General features: G+C 35.8%; 1 protein-coding gene across 2 annotated transcripts in view; it reads right to left on the bottom strand.

The window, feature by feature from the left end:
* Positions 1-98: 98 nt before the first annotated feature.
* MAP3K7 (mitogen-activated protein kinase kinase kinase 7) overlaps positions 99-23,756 on the bottom strand; it is a 68,194-nt gene continuing 44,536 nt past the window's right edge. For both annotated transcript variants that reach the window (XM_067702557.1, XM_067702558.1), the window contains 5 exons: positions 18,553-18,617; positions 10,860-10,965; positions 6,574-6,635; positions 5,758-5,873; positions 99-3,202 (listed from right to left, as the gene is read on the bottom strand). In XM_067702557.1, the coding sequence (XP_067558658.1) occupies positions 3,022-3,202; positions 5,758-5,873; positions 6,574-6,635; positions 10,860-10,965; positions 18,553-18,617 (530 nt within the window). In that variant the 3' untranslated portion in view covers positions 99-3,021. The remainder of the gene's footprint in view (positions 3,203-5,757; positions 5,874-6,573; positions 6,636-10,859; positions 10,966-18,552; positions 18,618-23,756) is intronic.

The following is a 23,756-nucleotide window of genomic DNA, read 5'->3' as shown; positions in this document are numbered from 1 at the left end:
GTTTTTATTCGATTTTGTATAACGTAAACATGCTGCTCGAGTAGAACACCTCACAGCTCATTTGCTGCTATAAATCATTCACCATTTTTATGACCAAGTTTAGAGTAACAATCTGAATTTTATTACAAACAAAAATAAATCTAAAAAGCTTCCTTCAATTATACAGTATGCACAAGGATTTCTGCATCACATCATTTTACATAAAATGTTCTGAATGACAGAAGTAGAACTTCCTACCGTTTGAAGAAAGGAGCTGACCACTGAAAACCACACACACTTACATAAAGAAACAAAAGTTTCACAGGGAAGGCCTGTGATCTGGCTACAGGCAGGAGCTGAAACTAGGAACATAAAAGAAACTTGCAGAAAAAAAAAAGACATTTGATGCTCTAAAATACTTCACCAAAAATAGTCAAACATTTGTAAACAGCTTTTAAACAGACCTCTTCAATATGCTATGTTGCTATAAGGTAAATATTCTTAACTGATTTTTATTTGACTCAAAAAAGCTATTTTTACTGCTGAGGAGTATTTCCCTGTAAGTTAGATAAAAGCTTCGTTTTCCTTCCCTGGAGGTAAAAATAAAATGTAATTAGGGCTTATTCAAGGATTGTTTGTGAATTTTTCAGACTGGGGCCTCTTAGATACTTGTTTATCTGTTTGCTATTTCCACCCCAAAAAACGAGGGTTAGAATAAACGGTAAGACCGGAATTAATAACAAATTTGGCTGCTTGTTAACACCTCTGTTTGAAGGGCTGATGGGTGAGAACACTGATGAAACTGGCTGTGGATTTTAATCATCCCTGCTATGCTTTTCTCCCATCATCAAGGATAATAAGGACTTGAAAAATATGAGCTTGGCAAGTACTTAAAAACCAAGTAAGGCTGAATTGCACTCAGTGTACAGGACCGCTACAGTACTGAAAATCCCCAGGAACATACTGTAAACAAACGAGCAAGCGTTCAACAGCCTTTTTTGCATTTGGCATCATGACTTAAAACTACTATTTTCTTCCATTTACTTATTTGGGATATTTTAATGAAGTGATTGCATGTAGTAATAACAATAATAAACTTTCCCTTTAAGTGCGTAGTGTATAGCAAAAACACATTCGTGACTAGAAATAAAATCTGAAATCTAAAATGCTAAATCCTAATGGAAAAGTTCAGCCTTAGCATCCACGCTTGGCTACCTCATGCTCTGGGATAATTAGAAAAGTCTCTAAACACCGACTAGGTCCCTTTTGGTGGAGTAATAGATGTACGGACAAGCAGCAATACTATGGAAGAGTGAAGCTTTTCCTTAGAGTTATTTTCTGTGCCAATTTTATTTTACTATTAATACATTAAGCCTAATATCACTTTCAGCTAGGTAATTAAATTACTTGGGAATGAAAACCTCCTTTTATTTAAATGAAGTGATGGTCGATATTTATTTACCAAAAACTTTTTAATAATAGATTCTGAAGAAGCTAAAAATGACACAGTTTAGTACAAACTGTCCTTTACCTTTATTGCTTGTATACATAAGGAATACATTATAAAACTCAGTGGGAAGAAGAAAAAATAATGGAAGAAAAAGTTACCTGCTTTAGTATTTTTAAGAATAGTTTTGATAAATTCTTAGATCAGCTTGCTTATCTGAAATAGAGCAAAACTACAATACAATCACGATATAAGTCTAATAATCACAGCAATTATGCTTTCATTTTAAATTTTCTCTTCATAAAACATTAATGCTATAAAAATGAGGTCGATGACATCCCTACTTAAAAGACACCTTGTACTGGTATCAAAATGTAATTAATTTTAATACCAACTGAAAAAATAGAGCTTATATAGTTTATTATTTCAATGAAGTTTTATTATTACTTTTATTTTCAAAGTTGGTAGCAAAGTTACTGTTAACAATATAAATTTTCTATTTATAAGTGAAATTCCTTTAAAAGTGTTGAAAGGCAGCAGGCATCCTAGGGTGGGCTTGCAAGGAAAATCAATCATTCCAGTATCGATAATAGGATACTTGATGAATTTAGATTTACTCCTTTAACTTCCTCATTAACTTGTCCTGATTTGCCAGGTTTTTTGCTCATTTGGTATTGTAAAAGAAATCTAGGCCCAAGCCTTTTGGCTGGAGCAATTATTTCCATTTTCCATGATTTCTCTTCAGTTTTTCAAATATACAGTAGAACAATCCAATAATCATTGCAGGAAGGAATGATCATTTAAGCTGGATCATGTTCATTTACCTTTTAATTTCATTTGAGGGATATTAATATTAGAGTCATAAAAGCTTTACAGTTTCAGCACACATACACGCAATCACAGAATTAAAAATCTTTATACCTTTTAAAAAAAAAGGGTTCCATTTTGTTCAATGTATCATAGACAAAGTTTAGTCTAATGAAATATGCTTTTATTAAATACAGCAGCCGCCACTTACCTTTAAATATTTCATGGATAAAGTTCAGTACTGATCCAAGGATGCTGGCATCAAAGCCCTCACTCTCAACTATCCCTAAAGGTTCTGTATTTCTATAATGTAAAACCAATTATTCTAGATTTATAATACCCTGTCTTTATCTTGGTATATACCATCTTTTGGAAAAAAATTATTGGTTTTTTGAGATGAGATACAAGAACAAAATCATTCTTGAGGTTCCACCTCGAAAAAAAGACAATGATTGCTCATAGCAGCTAGTTTGATACCCCTTTTGTTAGGCTAGCCTTCACACAACGAGCATGCATATACAGCCACGGTTTACTGCATCTGTTTTGAAGTTGAGAACTGCTGCTTATTCAAGTACAGATGCCCCCATGTTATATGAGGAGACAGGTGAATTGCATGTCCACCATGAGAAAAGGAAAATAAACGATGAAACAAATGCAGCAAATATAGGCAGCTGGCATTCAGAACACGCCAAAAAGCTAACACTCATGAATTGTCATTATAAGGGTTTTTCTTTCCTTTAAAAAAAAGTCTTTCTTTGCATATTTTAAAATTTAACGGTCCCAGAGAATCATGAAGTGCCTTGTCGTTTTTGCTGCTGACTCCTGATGACCTCTAGTTGTTTTTTGCACTGCTGATAGTAAGTAGAAAGGCTTTTGTTTTCATCTAAAAGCTTTTTATGTTCCTGTACCAGACGAGATGTATTTTGCTGGTCCTTTTCATCCTGGTCCAGTTCTGCAACTAGTTCTTGCCTAAAAACAAATACCACATATTACACAGGATGGAAATATTCATACCTTAACAGCTAATGATGGAAGCTCAATTAATTAGAACTTTTATTCTGGGTCTATCATTATGCATCTTAGGTACATTATTCAAATATAACTATGGGCTGGAATGGAAACTATCAACCGTTCTTCTGGCGTAACCATACAAATACCATAATCCTTTTAATAAGCAACTGTACTTAGATAAGTAGTGAAAACAGATAACATGGCATAATAAAAGTGGCAGAAAATTTCATTTGGTATCCCTTTTGTGTAGGAAGGAAGACAAAAAGGCTGGGAAGGGCTTTATCTAGCTATCCTTGAAAATAACACTTGAAGTTTTAATCATTCACATTCTACTTTTTTTTTTTTTTGTGGTACGCGGGCCTCTCACTGTTGTGGCCTCTCCCGTTGCGGAGCACAGGCTCCAGACGCACAGGCTCAGCGGCCGTGGCTCACGGGCCCAGCTGCTCCGTGGCATGTTGGATCTTCTCAGACCGGGGCACAAACCCGTGTCCCCTGCATCGGCAGGCGGACTCTCAACCACTGCGCCACCAGGGAAGCCTCACATTCTACTTTTATACTCACGTAGTCATATTCATATTCTGAAACCACAATCCTATTTAACTACAGTGCAAAGTGGGAGCTAACAAAACATCTGCAAGCTAATTAAAATAGCTGCTATCCAACCTAAATCTCCTTCCTATTTTAAAATAATGAGAAGAATACAAAATACCACTTTTGAACCACTTACTCTTGCAAACGTTTTCGGGAAAAACCAGAGTCTTTTATAGGCTGATAAATTTTTTTGTTTTTTTAAAATAAATTATTTATTTATTTATGGCTGCCTTGGGTCTTTGTTGCTGCGTGCAGGCCTTCTCTAGTTGTGGCTAGTGGGGCTGCTCTTTGTTGTGTGCGGGCTTCTCATTGCAGTGGCTTCTCTTGTCGTGGAGCACGGGCTCTAGGCGTGCGGGCTTCAGTAGTTGTGGCATAGGGGCTCAGCAGTTATGGCTCGTGGGCTCTAGAGCGCAGGCTCAGTAGTTATGGCACATGGGCTTAGTTGTTCTGTGGCATATGGGATCTTCCCGGACCAGGGCTCAAACCCGTGTCCCCTGCATTGGCATGCGGATTCTTTTTTTAAAATTTATTTATTTATTTATTTTTGGCTGCGTTGGGTCTTCGTTGCGGCGAACGGGGGGCCACTCTTCATCGCGGTGCGCGGGCCTCTCACTGCCGCGGCCTTCTCTTGTTGCGAAGCACAGGCTCCAGACGCGCAGGCTCCGTAGCTGTGGCGCACGGGCTTAGTTGCTCCGCGGCACGTGGGATCTTGCCAGACCAGGGCTCGAACCCACGTCCCCTGCACTGGCAGGCAGACTCTCAACCACTGTACCACCAGGGAAGCCTGGCATGCGGATTCTTAACCACTGTGCCACCAGGGAAGCCCCCAGCCTGATACACTTCTTTAAGCGCCTTTTATTTGGGGGATAGTATGTATTAGCTCCTAAAGTGAGGCTGCTGGAAATAACTGAATTAATGAAAAGTCCTCAAACAAAATGTTACTAGTAACATTTCTTATTTAAAGTATTTAAAAATCAATTAAAACTATCATATTTTTTACAGTGCCCACAATTCACCATTTGTTTTTCTCTAGCATAGAACTCCTCTTTCAAATGATTAAAGTATGAAAAAATTATAGGTTAGGTACAAGAAATACATATTCAGACATAAGAAATCGTTTTTTTTCTTATCATAAAGTGCCACAGAGTTCCATAATTAGTTCTACAGTTTGCAGACTGTAATATTTAATCTCGTATTTAGCCTTTAAAATATTAAGTTGAATTCATCTACATCACTGTATTAGTAAACTGTAAAAAAACTACCTACCACCATAAATCAGCTCCATAGGTTATTTCATGAAGGTCATGTTTAAGAAAACTGAAATACTGTTTTTTAAAGAATCTCAAATAGAGAAGTATGGAAATGGGACTGTATTTCTTTAAAAGGGGAGTAAAGCAGTCTCTGTATCTCCCAGAAAAATGTAAGTACAAAACTCCCTAGAAAAACACTCATAGATATGAAATAAAGCCCTCTAATAAGTAATTCTACTCTCCTAAACACACACCTGGCAAGAATATATCTACATATATGTTTCTAAGATAAAGCACAACTGAACATTAGTAAATCAAATTATTTTACCTTTGTCCAAAGAAACAATAAACCTTTATAAAAGTAAATCTAAACAGCTTTTAACTTTAAAATTCTGAGAACATAAAACACATGGTTATGAACACTAGTTTATTTCCCTTAGTTATATTTTTCCTAATATAATAAGAAATAGTCAAAAGAGATGAGTTTTGCAGGGAAAATTAGCCGAAGGGTGCTTAAAACTTAAACATAGAGAAAATCTCCACATTAGAAATATGCTTAGTGATTAATTCTAAAAATTATTAAGTTTTCATGTCTTTAAACAATATTGCACCTTAACACGTTTTAAATTCAAAATACTAATGATTTATTCTTATTCATTAAAGACAACTTACTTTCTCTGTAATAACAATGCAATTTCTGTTTGGACTTTCATATATTCTTGTGCCATTTTACAATGCTGTTCAAACACTGCCATAGATTCTTTGGAGTTTGGGCATGGTGCTAGAGGCTGAAAAATCAGGAATGTTAAAACATAATTAAATCAAACTCAATATCTAGCTGAGAGTTAAGACAGAGACTGTGATATATTTTTATAGCACTAAAGCAATGATCTTTTAAAAATAAGTGTTAAACCAGGCCTAGAAAATCTCAGTGCCCTTTTGTCAACGTTAACTCAGATCTTAAATTTACCCTTGCCGCTTTAACACTTTCTCGTTGTTACAGAGAACCATGAGTCGAGTACTCTTGGCCTCTGGTTTTACATTTCAGGTTGCCAGACTTTATTATATTGAAAGATGTTTATAGCTCTCACACGCATGAGGAGACAATGAAGTACATTACTTGTATTTTCAGTCACCATGAACATGCCAAAGTACCACAAAATCTATTAAGCAGAAATGAGCTTATATGGCTTTTACATTTTAATGCACTAAAAATAAAGAGCAAAATGCTATTCTTGGCAGTCTTGAACAAAGGTACGAGTATTTTAAGATGATTGTTAGAACAGGAACAGTGATTTTGGCAATTTTAATTTTGATTGACTTAACTGAGAATCAGTTATTTCAGCTTGATTTTTAAAAGTTTAAGGAGGTCAACTAAAAGCATAAATAAATGAATATACAATAACAGATAGGAACACAACCATCAGCTTTAAAGATAAACTTCTCTAAAAGGAAAAAGTAAACTTTGCTGAGAAAGTAATCCTTTACCTGTAGTTGGTGATCCAGTGTAAGATAAGCCATTGGGATGGAATTATCTGATCCATTGGTATCTGGAATTAGAGTATGTATTTTATTTATTTTCTGTTACAAATAATTAGAAACAAAAAGCAAGAAAGTATGCATGAGATAATGGTATTGTTTTTCTTAGAGTAAAATAAAAGTTATTGCTACTGGTAATTTTTGAATTCTAAAAGTAAACAGAGGATATCCAATTACAGATAATTGGAATACAACCATACTCTCACACCTACAATTTAAGTTGGCTATAAGTTGAATAGAACACAATATATTAAAGCATGTAAGGCTTTGTTTAATTAAAAACAAAAACAGTGATATGGGACCTTTATATTTTAAATTCAGTCGTAACTGACTCTACCTAATCAAATTCCACATTCTTTCCTTGATCATGCTAAGTTTACTCTAAGGCTGTGTCAACTCCGGCAACATCAGTGTTCCTTCACAGGGAAAGGGGGAAAGCAAGAGGCACTTTCTCTCCCAGTGGATCATCTTCAATTAGTATAGATTCTAACATGAGCTGCTCATCCCACTCCTCCCAATGAGAATCACTGCAGAAAATGAGAGATGTTATTGATGGGAGTATATTACACACATTGACAGTATGGAAACTGTGACTCAATATCATGCCAAAAATAGTTAAAAGGGTTAATTCAAACAACCAGTCAATTTTATCAGACTATTTGAACAGACAGGTTTTGTTTGTATTTCAAAAGAGGTAAAACTGCCATAACAACTTGCAAGAGAAGCATGGGATGGTTGCTTCCCAATATTAACATTTATGTACAACAGTTCCAGAAGCAGGAAGGATCACTGTGAAGTAATATGGACTTTTTATTTCAGAAGTAGCTGCTTTCCCATCGTTTATAATAGAGAATAAGTGAGCTAAACAAGTGAGCTGTTCAGCCCTTTTTCTATAAGCGACTCCTTGAAAGAGTGGTGCGGATGAAGGCAGGCAAGGTCAGGACGACAGCAAGGCACTGCCTCAAATGCAATAGGAAACTAAGACAGTTTGACGGTTCAGTAGCCTCCTAATTTACTGCTGACTGATATTCTAGCTTCAGTTTTTTTTTAAAAGGCCATTAAGAATGTGCTTGCAAATAACTCCAAAAGCAAAGCTAAATCAGACCAAATGAGATAATGCATGTAAGGAATACCATGCAGTGCTAGCTGGCCTATGGTGAGCACTCAACACATGGTGCTGGTGGTGGTTATTATTATTGTTTTAAAATTATTGTTATTGATACTAAACGAAGAATTGGGAAATGAGGGCAATTTTAAATACTCAAGTTTATATTTCAGATTTAAAAATTACTGTTAATCAAATATTGGAGTGCACTAAAGAAGGAATAACAGAGGATTGCCTAAGAGAGCCTTTACCCTAAAATTATATAACATAAAGGTTTTTCTGAAATGGCTAAATAAGAAATACATTTGTTTCTCTGACGAAACCTCTCCCCACCCCCTTACAATAGTTTCAAATAATGCTCCCACCAAACACTGCTTTCCACAAAATTAAACTGATTAAAAGTGACTTCCCCCTGACCTTATTGGAAAAATTAAGTGTCTTGAAAGAGTTTTTCAACTTAATATTTCCACTCCTATCGCTCTTTCTTAAATCTTTGATACTTGATATATCCTATTAAATCAGTCCCCTATATCCAATATGTATTTCAGAATTAAATATATCAGTGTTTCACAGTATTCTGGGGGTGAAAAAAAAAGTCCAAGGATTGTGCTACTCAAACAATTTTAAAGCTCTTTGAGAGTGGGAAACTTAAGGTCCTTTATTGAATTTCATCTGTTCTCTGAAACCAAGACGTGAGATTTTACTTTCTCACTTAAATTGAAATTTAGCTTTCAGTTTCTGGTTACAAGATAGCAAGGCTATGCCACAAAAGTTTGTTTTTTAGTTGTTGATCAAATCTAACCTCTTTTCTTAAATGTCCAGATTCACACTGATTTGGTTAAGTTAGGTGGAATCTCTTTTCTAGCCCCTTAAACACAATACTTATAACTATCTCATATTCTCTATGTGCTCCCTTCATGTGGAATGCTGTCTTCTCCTTTCTGCTTTATGACTAAAGAACAATAGTGACTAATCTCACTATTTTACAGAAAAGTCACAGACTATGCCAGGATTATGCTTATTTATAACTATTAAAACATTCGGTGTAGTAGTTTGTTATACAGCATGATGAATTTATTTTTAATGTGTCAGTATTGTAACTGTAATCAGAATGCAAGCAATGGGGCATGTCTTATATTTCTATCTTTGCAAAGTACTAAGCACAGGACAAACTCTTGAGTGAATGTTCCCCCTGTGCACCGTTCCCCGCCCACGGTGGGACCCTCTACTGGATCTAGGCATCTCTTTCACTAGCTGCTCTTGCGTATGTATATCTTTCTCTATCGCCAATACATTCTAAGTAGAAACCCAAGAGTACTTATGTGTTATGATTATTAAATCATTGTGCTCTTTTTCTCTGAAAAAGCACAAAAACCTCTGCCCTTTTAAGTTAAAAAATCGAATTAATTATGTTGTTTTAACGTATGTATGCACTTCTAATTTTTTTCTGGGTCAGTGGGCCTTCAAAGAAAAAGGTTTTACCTATCTCTTTCCTACAATTTATTCTGTTAGCTTGATTATCAGTATTTTTCTTAGAAACAGTGCAAAGCTGAACTTCGTTAATTATAAACTTAAACCAGATTCTCAACTTCTAAAATTGTATTCAAAATATTTAAAAACGATAACCACACATTTGCAGTATATTTCAAGGCAAAGTCAAAATTCAGTTGATACTGCAACCTGGACCTATGTATGATATCTAGCTATTGCTATTTTGTGGTATTTTAGGTCCCAGAAAAGAAACAAAATGCAGCAGTTAAGTGAGAGGGACTTAGGAGAATTTTGATTTTTCCCTCATGAATTCACTATCTGCCACACATTGACTGGCGTGTCTAGATTAGTCCAGGCTGAAGTGAGGAGACCTGCCAAATGCTGTAATGTCTGGGCGAGCATGCCCTCACCGAAGGATGTAGGAACCAAAAAGAGCTGACACTACCTGAATGTTAATGGTCAAATCTGTCGAGAGCATTTCCCTGCCCACCTCTGAGGAGAAGTACGTCATGGTAAATTCTGCACACGTGCTGAGTAGTGGTGAATGTTCTGGATAATCCTAGGCTGCGCTGTGCTGAGGGTGAAACTTAGGAGTTTTTGCCGCCAATGAATTTAAACTTACTAAAACTAGTGAGTACACCCAAGGCTAAACATAGTTCTATCTTACATGACACGGAGAAAAGCCACCCAGTTAATTTTTAAATTAAATTATGAACTTGACTAAACCATGACAAGTATCTGCAAATACCTGTAAGCAGAATTTTAGTTTGTAAAGACAGAAAGCTGACTTTTTAATTGCCACAATTAGTAACATAATTGATCTTATATAAAACCCCAAATTGCTTAATTTTCCAAGATCTAAGAGATCATCTTCCTTCTCTGACATAGTAACATATAAATAATTTTTATAGAAGTATATTGCTGTGTATTTATCAAGGTATCCCCTTAATGCTAAAGAAAATTTCTATTATGGCACATAATTTCCTGCTTACCCATAATGAAACTATTCCCTTACAACCTTCAGACAGGCAGGTTTTAATACTAATATTTTGATTTTGACCAGTTAGTTTTTCATGTTGGGGAGTTTTAATAACTCTTACCAGGCTTTTAAAAGTCTATTTAACAGAATATTTACGTAACTGAAATGAGGTCTCCCTCTCAGTTAAAAATGATTCAAAAGGTCAACGGTCAGAAATGTTTTTCTTACCAAGGTACATAATATCTTGTATTTTTAAAACAAGACTGAGATGAAGATGATTATTTTACCATTCTAATTTTAGTTATCAAAAGATGAGAATTTACTACTATTACTGAAAAGGATGGATTGTAATAGGACAATCAGACTGAAATATCAAGAATAGAATATCTTCCTATTTGAAAAAAGTCCCCAAACAAACCATCTTCAAAATACATGTTTAGTATCTGGGGGAAAAAAACACATGGGGCAAGGTAGTAGTCTCTGTCTTAGCACTCAAAAAGGCATTTTAAAACTTATTGCTAAATATCTGATCTTATTAACAGGGAAATCTAAACTACTGTATAATGCCTGCCTTTGTAAGCATTAGAGAAATGACATGATTAAATGAACATAAACATGATAAATTCAACTTCATAATTATAATGAGGATAAACTGGTCACCTGTGGAATCATCAGGGGTCCATGGATGACTGCGGGCTGGCTTTTCTGAGGTTGGTCCTGAGGTAGTGATCATTCTGACGCTAGGACTGGATGACCTACTGCTCACCTGCAAGAAGTGACAGGAGGAACAAAGTGTGATTTTGATATGAAAACAAAATAACAAGAGATAATTTCCATTCTAAGACACAGGAGAGACTTCCATTTCTATCAGAAGAGGTCCCAAAACACTTGCAAAAAACAAATAAATCCTCTAAGAATATTAGATAAATATACATATGTTAAAAAAATTTATATGCACTCACATAAAATATCTCTTAAAAAACTGATAAGCTTGCAAGGAAGTAAGGGAAAAGCTCTGAGACCAGAAATAAAGTCTAGCAAGTGCTTAAGCTGCTAGCCCTGGGAATTTCAATTGAACCCCAATGGCCTGTAGCTTTTGTTCTGACTGCCTGCTGCACTCAGAGAAACAGGCATAAAGTCTTACGTCTTTGTTGGATGTGAGTAGGACTGGCGAACCCCCTGCTTAAAGCCAAAACCCAAGAAAGGCTTCACTCTCAGTAAACTAGGGAAAAAACCCTACCCTACAAAAGCAATAGCAGGACTCCCCTTCTCCCTAACATATGCGCTTTAGAAATTCTTAGCGTTAGAGTCTATGGATGGTAAACTCAGTTTTTGTTCACCTGAGAATGTTACTTTGACCTCATTCTTCACATTTTTGTTGACTTAACAATTCTAGGGTGACAGTTGTTTTCTTCCAGCAGTTTGAAGATACTCTACTTTCTTCTGTCTTCCTTGTTGCTTTGGAGGATCTAACTGGTATTCTTTTGTGGACAATCTTTTCTCTCTGGCTGCTTTTTTACTCTATTCTCTTTGTCTTTGTTTTCTAGAATTTGACTATAGTACGCCCTGTGTTTTAACCCAGTAATATAGGTTTTCTCTTTTTTTTTCTGCTTGGGATTTGTTGTGGTTGGGATTTGTTATATCTTCCATCAAGCTGGGAAAGTTTTTATTGATTCACAGTGGATACATTTTCTCCCCTCTACCCAGAGCTACTACCCAAGACAGACAAATTTACTTGCTACTGCTTTTGTTTTGTTTTGTTAAAGTTATTTATTTATTTATTTATGGCTGCATTGGGTCTTTGTTGCTGCACATGGGCTTTCTCCAGTTGCAGCGAGCGGGGGCTACGCTTTGTTGCGGTGCGTGGGCTTCTCATTGCTGTGGCTTCTCTTGTCGTTGAGCACGGGCTCTAGGCACACGGGCTCAGTAGTTGTGGCTTGTGGGCTCTAGAGTGCAGGCTCAGTAATTGTGGTGCACAGGCTTAGTTGCTCCATGGCGTGTGTAATCTTCCCAGACCAGGGCTCAAACCCATGTCCCCTGCATTGGCAGGCGGATTCTTAACCACTGTGCCACCAGGGAAGCCCCATTTGTGATATTAAAACAAATTATCCTACTTGGACCTAGTATGAATTATCATACTCCTTCAACTTAAACCTTTCCTAAGAGAATTCTTTGCTACTTTATTTCTTTCGTTCTAAGAAACTCTTAGTACCTCATGTGCACACTCATTTGTTCTACTTCATATTTCCCATAAGCTATAAAACTAAGAAATAATGCTCATATTTTTAGGTCAAGTCTCAAAACTGGTCTTTCTTTAAAGCTATAAGAAAGGCTACGAGTTAAATTTAAAACCATAAATTAACTAAATAAGTCTTTATATTTTAAGGAATGAGTATCTCAATGAATAATATAATACGCTAACATGTTTGTATTTTAAAAAAATAAAGAATATTTAAAAATAAGCCATGGCCTTCCCTGGTGGCGCAGTGGTTGAGAGTCTGCCTGCTGATGCAGGGGACACGGGTTCATGCCCTGGTCCGGGAGGATCCCACATGCCGCGGAGCAGCTGGGCCCGTGAGCCATGGCCGCTGAGCCTGCGTGTCCGGAGCCTGTGCTCCGCAACGGGAGAGGCCACAACAGTGAGAGGCCCACGTACCGCAAAAATAAATAAATAAATAAAAATAAACCATAACTTTATTTTTTGAATACCTAAAAAATACAAAGCATAGATAAGAACAGATAATATTTGATAATTTTTAAAAAATATGAAACTGCTGGCAACCTAGTAGGAAAGAAGTCTTATTTTTATATTAGCTATTTAAAAAAAAGTTACTGATAAAATTCTGATGGCCATAAATGCTCTGAAACTATTAAAACTCATTTAGGTTGCTCTTTCCTTCCAGACATTTACAATTACTTTTTCTATTCTCAAAGAAACTGAAAAGTTTAAGAGATATAGAAATACTTGACTTACCACAAGGGTTGGCTATGAAAGTGGTTCTGAGAGTGCAGAAATGCCACACAGCAATTTAAGACAGCAAAAGAATACTAAGCCAAATTTAAACTGCAGGGCAAATTACCATCAGTAGACATGAACCAGAATTGGACTTTGATCAAAACTTTATCTCTATATTTATAAAGAGGAATTGGAAGTTATTTACAAAGATAAAGCTTTGCTTTTTATGTCTCACTTGAAAGACTGGGAAAATATTTTCAGAAGTCAAGAATCTATGGCCAGGGTTACTTACTATTTAGACTGACATTTGAAAGCTATTTAAAACCCTCAGAAATCATCTTAGTTGCTAAAATTATAGAACCACAAAACACAGAGATTTATATGATATTTCTGTGAAGTACATCTGAACAACATAAATATTAAAAAGAAATGGGTATCAGCAGGTAATGTGGATTTACAAGGGTACTTCCTCATTATGATAATCAGATTAATTAAATCTATACATGACAGGGTATATTAAAAACATCCTTCCTAATCCAAAATTACGGGCTCAATCTAATTCTGGCTTCACCATAGTTCATTATAAGGGAAATTTTAGAATTTTATTTTTCTTATATGGTCTTTAAACTCTCCAATAGGAAGGTATCCTATGAGCCAGGAATTATTTAAGACTATTATGTAAGCTTCTGATTTAGAGCTTTAACAGAAAATTATTTACACTAAAGGAGGTACAGAATGAGGATGGACAAAAGAAGTAGTATGATAAATTATATTCCTTAAATAAATAACAACAATGTATGATAATACAGCTTTTGATATGTGATATAAGGCCTTTAAAGCAAATACTTTCCATGATCCCTGACAGAAGCTTCTCTTATGACACAGCAGGAATAGAACACTAATGGATTTTACTTCTTTCCAAGCACTAGTTTTGTTTTATTTCTCTATAGTAATACATTATAGTGAGAATAAGCTGTAAGACCCCTGGGAGGCACACTAAGGGGGACAGGCATATAAGCATGTACTAAGCATCTATTGTGTGTCTGGTACTTTCACATGTTATAAGAACGCTGGGGGGTGGATGTTATGGTCCCCACTGGCAGATAAGGTTGCTAAAGCTCAGGGAAATTAAGGACTTGCCCAAAGCCACACATCTGACCAGTAAATGTAGATTCTAAAGTCCATATAGAAATCAGTACGTCTGGTTCTTTAAAGAATCATCATCACATCATCTTGCAGCTGAAATTTTCCTTGACTGCAGCACTCTCCAAGAGAAATCTTGAAAACAGATCCACATCGGATACAATTCCAGAACGGGTATGCAGGCATACATGAGAATGTATAATTTTAGGGAAACACAGAAAGGTTCACCCAGATGTATTATAAAAAATAAATCTGTGCAGTCATCTGTAGAAATTTATTATCGGACTTCCCTGGTGGCGCGGTGGTTAAGAATCCTCCTGCCAATGCAGGGGACATGGAGTCGATCCCTGGTCTGGGAAGATCCCACGTGCCGCAGAGCAACTAAGCCCGTGCACCACAACTACTGAGCCTGTACTCTAGAGCCTGCGCGCCACAACTACTGAAGCCTGCACGCCACAACTACCAAGCCTGCACTATAGAGTCCACGAGCCAGAACTACTGAGCCCGCGCGCCTAGAGCCGGTGCTCTGCAACAAGAGAAGCCACCACAATGAGAAGCCCGTGCACCTCAACGAAGAGTAGTGCCCACTCACCGCAACTTTGAGAAAGCCCGCGCGCAGCAACGAAGACCCAATGCAGCCAAAAATAAATAAATAAGTAAATTAAAAAAAAAAAGAAATTTATTATCAAGGTGGGTTAGCCTTGCTCAACAATATAATACAACAAAAAATGATCATCAATAAACAATATTTAAATGATTAATGATGATGTAGACCACCTGAAGCCAAAACACTTGAAACTGAAGAGGTCTAGGATTACTTTACCCTGCACTGCATTCAGTTTTATATGCAAGACAGAGTGAGAGAGTATAGAGTTTGTGTGTTTTTGGAATCAGATCTGGATTCAAAACTTGGTTATAGCAATTACTGGCCAGTGTAAGGGAAGTAAAGACTTAGGTAAGTTTCTCTAACCCTCAGTTTATCCATCTGCAAAATGGGGCAAATAAAAAGTACCAAACTTATAGGGTTAAGATTTAAATAATATACATTAAAGGCACGAAATGGGTGCACAATAAATAAAAGGCAGCTGTTACTGTTAAAGTTCTCTAGATGATCTGGGCATAAGTCTGATCTGCCCAAATAAGCTCCTGGGAGACTGGGCCTTTTTGGTACTGTCAATGCACCCTGGCCAAAGACTACCACAAACACACCGGTCGTGGAGTTAGTTGGGTTTAGTATTTGCTGCAGTAAAGCAAAGTGCTCCCCCTGGGGCACTCTGGGGTGTAAGAGGGTTTTAGAAAGAGCTTACTAGAGGATCTGGGCTTTTGTTGAATGATTCTGAGGAGGCTCCAAAGAAAGAGGCATTCACTCTAGATTGGCTACTGTCAGCAAGCAACGGCAATTCTACAGGGAGGGCAGTCTAGGGTCAGGGTAAAGCTGCATCTGGTAAAGAAGCATCAGTCACTCATATCCACTGGGAGAGGGCAATGTTTGTATTTTGTGGGTGGCACAGTGACCTTGTTTTTGTCTGTGCTTAGACAAAATGGTCTTGTTTTGTCTCATTTTATCATGGTCTCAGAGTCACTTTGTCTATTGGTGTTCTGAGACATTCTTTATGTCCAGCTTCTAACAACACCAAGGCTTTAGTATCAGATCAGTTCCTGGACATCAAGGGCAGCTTTTTTCTCAGCATCTTCTCAAATGGAGGCCAAATCCATTACATGTGCTTAATGAGCTTCCTGAATTAATTAAAAACATTAATCAATTAATTTAAAAGTGAGTTGTATGTTGTGTGGATGCAATCTTTTACATGAATACTTACACAACCACTTTTAATTAAGAAGCTTGCTACGTTCACTATTCCTCCTCTCAATAGAAATGGCAGTATAAAAACAACCAATTTAATTTTAGTTGACAGATGAAAAGTTTAAGTGATTTTATTAAGATCAGTCTCGAATCAAGAGTCATAGTAGAAACTCTCACCAGATCACTTTCCCCTATGAGATGTGACAGTAAACTTCATTAGTAAGCTCTCTCTTTTCCTCTGATGGTTGTACTGACTGGGCAAATGCTTTTATGTTCTTTATCAATTTCCATGGCCAAAACAAACAAAAAACCCTGCTATGCATCTGTTTAATCACTGCTTAGCCAGATTTTAAAAAGAACTATACCTTCAATTTTGTACATCCAGATTACGCATACTTTTCTTCTTCAAATAATGAATGTTATTTTCAGTAGTAATTAAAAAGATTTAATGCTCATTTATCATAACATTTTCAGGGGAAAATGTTTTCATAGTATATGAGGATTACCATTTGTCATTCTCACCCCAAACTGGATATTAGGCATTTTAAGTTTGTAATACTTAAGTAATTCTGAAAGAGCGGATCAATTTTAAAAACTGGCTAGACAATGGCTACATAGCACCTGTTTTAGAACAGGTTTTACCACCATATCAAACTCCCCCTCACTCTGAATCTCTTGGAGTAGTCCATGACAACTCATGCAGGTGACTGTCCCACAATCAAAGTCGGCCTCAGTTCCAGTATTTTATAGATGAAAATGGTAATGATAGACGTCTCAAGTAATATGGAGTTTGTGAGGAAATAAGTTAAGGCTTGGTATGGTGAGGTCAGTCCTGAAATACAGCAATGCCTTTAATATAGAATACAGAGAAGAGCACTGGCACTGGCAGATGCTCCTGAACTGTCTTAGAGCAAGCCTCCCATTCCTAGTCAAAGGGAGAATACTTGGCTAGAGTTTCTCATAACTGGAATGTCAATGGCAATAGTAAATAGCATTAAAAAGACTGAGCTCATCAAGCCTCTAAGGAATCACAGCAAATACCAGATGTCAAGCTATCTGTTACTGAATGCCCTGGTTAATACTTTAAGTATTTGAGGGGGAGAAAGTGGGAAACTTCATTCAAAAGTTCTGGGATCTCATGAAAGCAGATATACTGAAAAAGCTGCTATTAAATAAATAAAACCAAGATTTAAGGTCACTTAATATCATAAAATATATAATAAATTAATATGTATTATGTATATATAGTATATGTACGTATGTGTGTATATATGTATTTGAGTATGTGTATGGGTATTGCGAGAAATAAAAATATTTCCAGATATAAATGAAGATCAAGGCTATCTATCATTTAAATATCTCAAGTGGTTTTGTTAGTTAAGTTAGCTGATGGCTAGAAAAGGTTTTTAAATATTTATTAATGACTACAAAGAATCTCTAAAATTTCAAGTATGTTATAAAAATGAAATAATGAAACACCTTTTAGATGAAAAGTACTAATACATTTTACCAGAAATTAAATCACATTATTTATAACATATAATCCTATAATTTTTCATGAATATGGACCATAATGTGGTATTTTTATTACTTCAGATGCATGCTATAGTCTTAAAATTTATTTCAGCAAAACTGAAAGCAACAACAAAACCTCATAATTAGTTTTCAATTCATTTTAAGAATGTGATATAAATTATATATGTTAAGTCTATTGACCTGAGTAACAGAAAAAGCAATGACTGCTACTTTTATATACTTGGTTGGTTAAAACTCTGCACTTGTCAGAAATGGCTTAAATTATAGCACTGTCTGGGTCATCTACAAAGAGGTAAGGGGCATTTAGAAGAATATCCAGAAATATAAAGATGAAGAATAAAAACCTGAACAACTGGGATAGAAGACTTTCTAGAGTTTATCCATCTGCTTAGTAAATACTGTCCTAAGGATGTTTCACAAAAATATAAATCTAGGGGATATGACAAATTAAAAGATGTTAAAAGTCCGCCAAGTATGTCAGTGCCTGTGATCCCAGAGGAGTGACATCTTTTGGGGAAATATTTATTCCCCTCATTAGTAAAAAGGAGATAATACTAATGATTCATTTTAGAGGACAATGTTAATGACAAATTGTTAAATTACAAAATTGAATACTTCCTTATTAAAGCATATATAAAAACCATATAACATACATAGAGCACTATTGAATTAATCAACATATTTTCACAAATTTTCCTTCAAGTTAAATCAATAATGGCATCTATACTGTTTTTCCCTTAAGTATTTAAGTTCTGGTGATAATGAATTTCTCTATCATAATTTTAGGTCAACTCATAAAACTAATTTTGCAGAGTGTATATATATATATATATATATATATATAAAATAGTTAATTCTTGATTTCTGCCCATTACTATTCTTCAAAGACAGAGAATTCAAATATTAAATCTTACCTGACCAGGTTCTGTTCCAGTAACAGTCAAGTCTTGGATGGATCTACGTCTTGGCTGCCCGTTCCCTTTTAAAAAATAAAAGAAGTAAAGTACTGAAATCTACTTGAAGAGACAATAAGGGTTTAACTGCTACAGGAGAAAGTTGGAATCTGTTGCTCCTTGGATCTACACAAAATATTTGTGAGAAAAATAAGTGAGTTTATTGCCTAAAAAAAAAAAAAAAAAAAGAGTGAAAGAAAGATGTAAGGAGAGGAAGAGAAACAGCTACAGTATTTTAACTCAAAAGTTGCTGGCCTACAACAAAGTATGTCCTGATACAATAACCACTCCTACTACACGAAGAGCTGCTGAATTCTCTTCTACCATCTTCTGTCATGTGTTTAAACAGATGAATGCTTGGGGGCTGGGGCTGATGACGGCATCTATTTCAAGGGCCTTACGTTACAGTTTCTACAGCAAGACAGCTAGCAGGTTGTAAGCCATGAATGACTTTAACCAATAGCAGTACCTGGTTTAATTCAGGGCCTGAAAGGATGCTTAGGCTTGCATTTATTACACTGAGTCACACTTACCTAATCCCATTAGTCTTTGTCAGAATCTAGTAATTTATTATTTGTGAACAACAACTCTTAATTTCCTAGTGGAGATGAATGACTCTCATTCCATTCCCAAATACACAGCTTGTTGAAATGGGCTAGTGTGTTAATCCTGCTTCAGGAACTTCTATGCTAAAAATAATTTAATTAAAAATCAGTTTATGAAAGAACTCTACACATGTAAGTCTTCAGTAAAATGGAATGAATTAAACAACAGCTTCACTCGGCACTTTTACTTGGGAATAGGGCTGTTTATACAGTATCTTCTAAGATGAGAGATCAGCTATCTAAAAGGAAACACCAAAATATTGTAAGTAACAGCTGACAAAAAAGTCAAAATTCTTTTGACTCTGAAAGCTGTATTATGTAATTTCTCAACTAGTGGGCAGCACTCAGATCTTGTACTCTAATAATTGTGGCCTGATTAGAAGACAGAATTCATTCTTAAAATTTTGTATTTCCATAACCTTCAGTACCTTATTTAAACCAATCAGCAATATATTTAGCATCTTAATCAAGATGACCCTATTATTTTTTACATAAACTAAAAGGACCTTACAACAGAAGAATAATGTTTAATGCAATAATGCATGTAGTGAACAGAATAACTCAAATTTACAGCCACCTTGAAAGTATAACTCTTTTCTATTTAAAGCTATGTTTTAGAATTCTTTGCATAATCTTAACTCAAATTTATTTCGAGTTTCATTTTATTCCAAGCTCCAACTTTTGATTAAATTTGACATAACAACAAATTGCACATTTACTGAATCAGGCACATTAAGATATTTCTGTGAAAACTTTTAATTATCCCTGTTTCCAGAGGACAAAATGGATCCCTACCACCATGACTAATAAGCAATTTCAGGCACATTTCATTCTACACAATCATTCTAAAATTAGCTTAGATGAGACAGGCTTGTAAAAGTGTCTGGAATTCTCTTTTCAGATTAGCAACATTTGTGAATCTGGGGAACCACCCAGCACAGTGTCTAAAAATCAGTACATCACCATTGCAATAACAACAAAAACAAGCTCCAATCTAGGTGAGGGAAGGCAGAAAGGGGAATAGAAGCTTTTAAGTAGGGTAAAGGAGAGCTGATAGTTAACAAATGCCTTAGAATGAGAAATCTTCAAGCTACATTATGAGTCAAAGCAAGCAATACTAGGTAATGCACTTTCATTAGCATAACCATGGCAGAAACCATCTGGCAAACAGTTCAGACAAAGCAAAAAAGGACTGCAATCAACAAATACTTGTTGCTCCAATATTAAGTTTTAAGTCATAATTTAGAAATATGAATGTAAAAAACATCAAGCTCCTATTATCGCAAATGAAAATTACTGGGTGTGTGCTCAGTAAATTTAGACTGATTTTGAATTTTTTGGTAACTAAACACTAATTCAGAAACTCACTAACTTTATACTTTTTCAGGGTTCTTTGATATGTGCATAACTATATTACACATGGCAGTATAAAGGAAAAAAGAAGTAGAAATGAGGGACAATATGATGTTAACAGATGCTTAATCAAGGACTATGAAACCTGTAAATGATGTCCTAAGTATTTTATTCTGTAACGAATTCTGGAACTTTCACGACTTCGGGTAGGGAACAAATGATCTTTTTAAGAATAACTTTACTAAGTAAGAGCAACAAAAGGAATATACTATATCCCTAAGCCCCTCCCCCACCCAACAGGGTGGCTGGAATGGCAGCTGATAGGTCGATCATTTCTACCACACTAAAACAAAATCCATCTCTTCAAAAAGCTGCTCTTTTTAAGTACAACTGATTTCCTGAGCTGGTATTGGAAAGTCATCATTATAGAGTCCCTCCAGAGACTGCTGGATTGGGTCCCAGAGAGTAATTCTTGAGGTTTTTCTTATCGGTTTCCTTACCTTAACTACTTACATTTTTCTATGTTCCAACTTCCTGAAGACTCTCTTCATGTAAAAATCAACACATTTTTCTGGAGACATCTCTTAAATAAAATATTGGAAATTCTGATATTCATAAGTTTTGAATATTAAAAATTATGGGACACTATCCTTATGTGTAAAATACACAAGATTTAAAAAATTCACACAGCACTGTACACTGCAGGATTATACTACTGCTTCATGGTGAACTGAATATGTAATTTAAAAATATATGTTAACTGGCACTGCAGAAATACAAAGGATCATGAGCGATTATTACAAGCAACTCTATGCCAATAAAATGGACAACCTGGAAGAAATGGACAAATTCTCAGAAAAGCACAACCTTCCGAGACTGAAACGGGAAGAAATAGAAAATATAAACAGACCAATCACAAGCACTGAAATTGAAACTGTGAGTAAAAATCTTCCAACAAACAAAAGCCCAAGACCAGATGGCTTCACAGGCGAATTCTATCAAACATTTAGAGAAGAGCTAACACCTATCCTTCTCAAACTCTTCCAAAATATAGCAGAGAGAGGAACACTCCCAAATTCATTGTGAGGCCACCATCACCCTGATACCAAAACCAGACAAAGATGTCACAAAAAAAACTACAGGCCAATATCGCCGATGAACATAGATGCAAAAATCCTCAACAAAATACTAGCAAACAGAATCCAACAGCACATTAAAATGATCATACGCCACGATCAAGTGGGATTTATCCCAGGAATGCAAGGATTCTTCAATATACGCAAATCAGTGTGACACACCATATTAACAAATTGAAGGATAAAAACCACATAACAGCCTCAATAGATGCAGAAAAACCTTTTGACAAAATTCAATACCCATTTATGATAAAATCTCTCCAGAAAATAAGCACAGAGGGAAACTACCTCAACATGATAAAGGTCATATATGACAAACCCACAGCCAACATCGTTCTCAATGGTGAAAAACTGAAACTGTTTCCACTAAGATCAGGAACAAGACAAGGTTGCCCACTCTCACCACTATTATTCAATATAGTTTTGGAAGTTTTAGCCACAGCAATCAGAGAACAAAAAGAAATAAAAGAAGTAAAACTGTCACTGTCTGCAGATGACATGATACTATACATAGAGAATCTTAAAGATGCTACCAGAAAACTACCAGAGCTAATCAATGAATTTGGTAAAGTAGCAGGATACAAAAGTAATGCACAGAAATCTCCTGCATTCCTAAACACTAATGATGAAAAATCTGAAAAAGAAATTAAGGAAACACTCCCATTTACCACTGCAACAAAAAGAATAAAATACCTAGGAATAAACCTACCTAAGGAGACAAAAGACCTGTATGGAGAAAACTATAAGACACTGATGAAAGAAATTAAAGATGATACAAACAGATGGAGAGATATACCATGTCCTTGAATTGGAAGAATCAACATTGTGAAAATGACTATACTATCCAAAGCAATCTACAGATTCAATGCAATCCCTATCAAACTACCAATGGCATTTTTCACAGAACTAGAACAAAAAATTTCACAATTTGTATGGAAACACAAAAGACCCCGAACAGCCAAAGCAATGTTGAGAAAGAAAAATGGAGCTGGAGGAATCAGGCTCCCGGACTTCAGACTATACTACAAAGCCACAGTAATCAATACAGTATGGTACTGGCACAAAAACAGAAATACAGATCAATGGAACAGGATAGAAAGCCCAGAGATAAACCCACACACATATGGTCACCCTACCTTTGATAAAGGAGGCAAGAATACACAATGGAGAAAAGACAGTCTCTTCAATACGTGGTGCTGGGAAAGCTGGACAGCTACATGTAAAAGAATGAAATTAGAACACTCCCTAACACCATACACAAAAATAAACTCAAAATGGATTAAAGACCTAAATGTAAGCCAGACACTATAAAACTCTTAGAGGAAAACATAGGAGGTACACTCTTTGACATAAATCACAGCAAGATCCTTTTTGACCCAGCTCCTAGAGAAACGGAAATAAAAACAGAAATAAACAAATGGGACCTAATGAAACTTAAAAGCTTTTGCGCAGCAAAGGAGACCATAAATAAGACAGAAAGACAACCCTCAGAATGGGAGAAAATACTTGCAAACGAAGCAAGTGACAAAAGATTAATCTCCAAAATGTATAAGCAGCTCATGCAGCTCAATATCAAAAAAACAAACAACCCAATCCAAAAATGGGCAGAAGACCTAAACAGACATTTCTCCAAAGAAGGCATACAGACTGCCAATGAACACATGAAAGGATGGTCAACATCACTAATCATTAGAGAAATGCAAATCAAAACTACAATTAGGTGTCATCTCACACTGGTCAAAACGGCCATCATCAAAAAATCTACAAACAATAAATGCTGGAGAGGGTGTGGAGAAAAGGGAACCCTCTTGCACTGTTGGTGGGAATGTAAATTGATACAGCCACCATGGAGAACAGTATAGAGGTTCCTTAAAAAACTAAAAATAGAACTACATATGACCCAAAAATCCCACTACTGGCGAACACCCTGAGAAAACCATAATTCAAAAAGAGTCATGTATCACAGTGTTCGTTGCAGCTCTATTTACATATCCAGGACATGGAAGCACCCTAAGTGTCCATCGACAGATGAATGGATAAAGAAGATGTGGCACATATATACAATGGAATA

The sequence above is a fragment of the Pseudorca crassidens genome, chromosome 13, assembly GCF_039906515.1.
Source record: "Pseudorca crassidens isolate mPseCra1 chromosome 13, mPseCra1.hap1, whole genome shotgun sequence".
NCBI lineage: Eukaryota > Metazoa > Chordata > Mammalia > Artiodactyla > Delphinidae > Pseudorca > Pseudorca crassidens.
The sequence above is the reverse complement of the archived record's forward strand: the minus strand, read 5'-3'. Positions and strand labels throughout refer to the sequence as shown.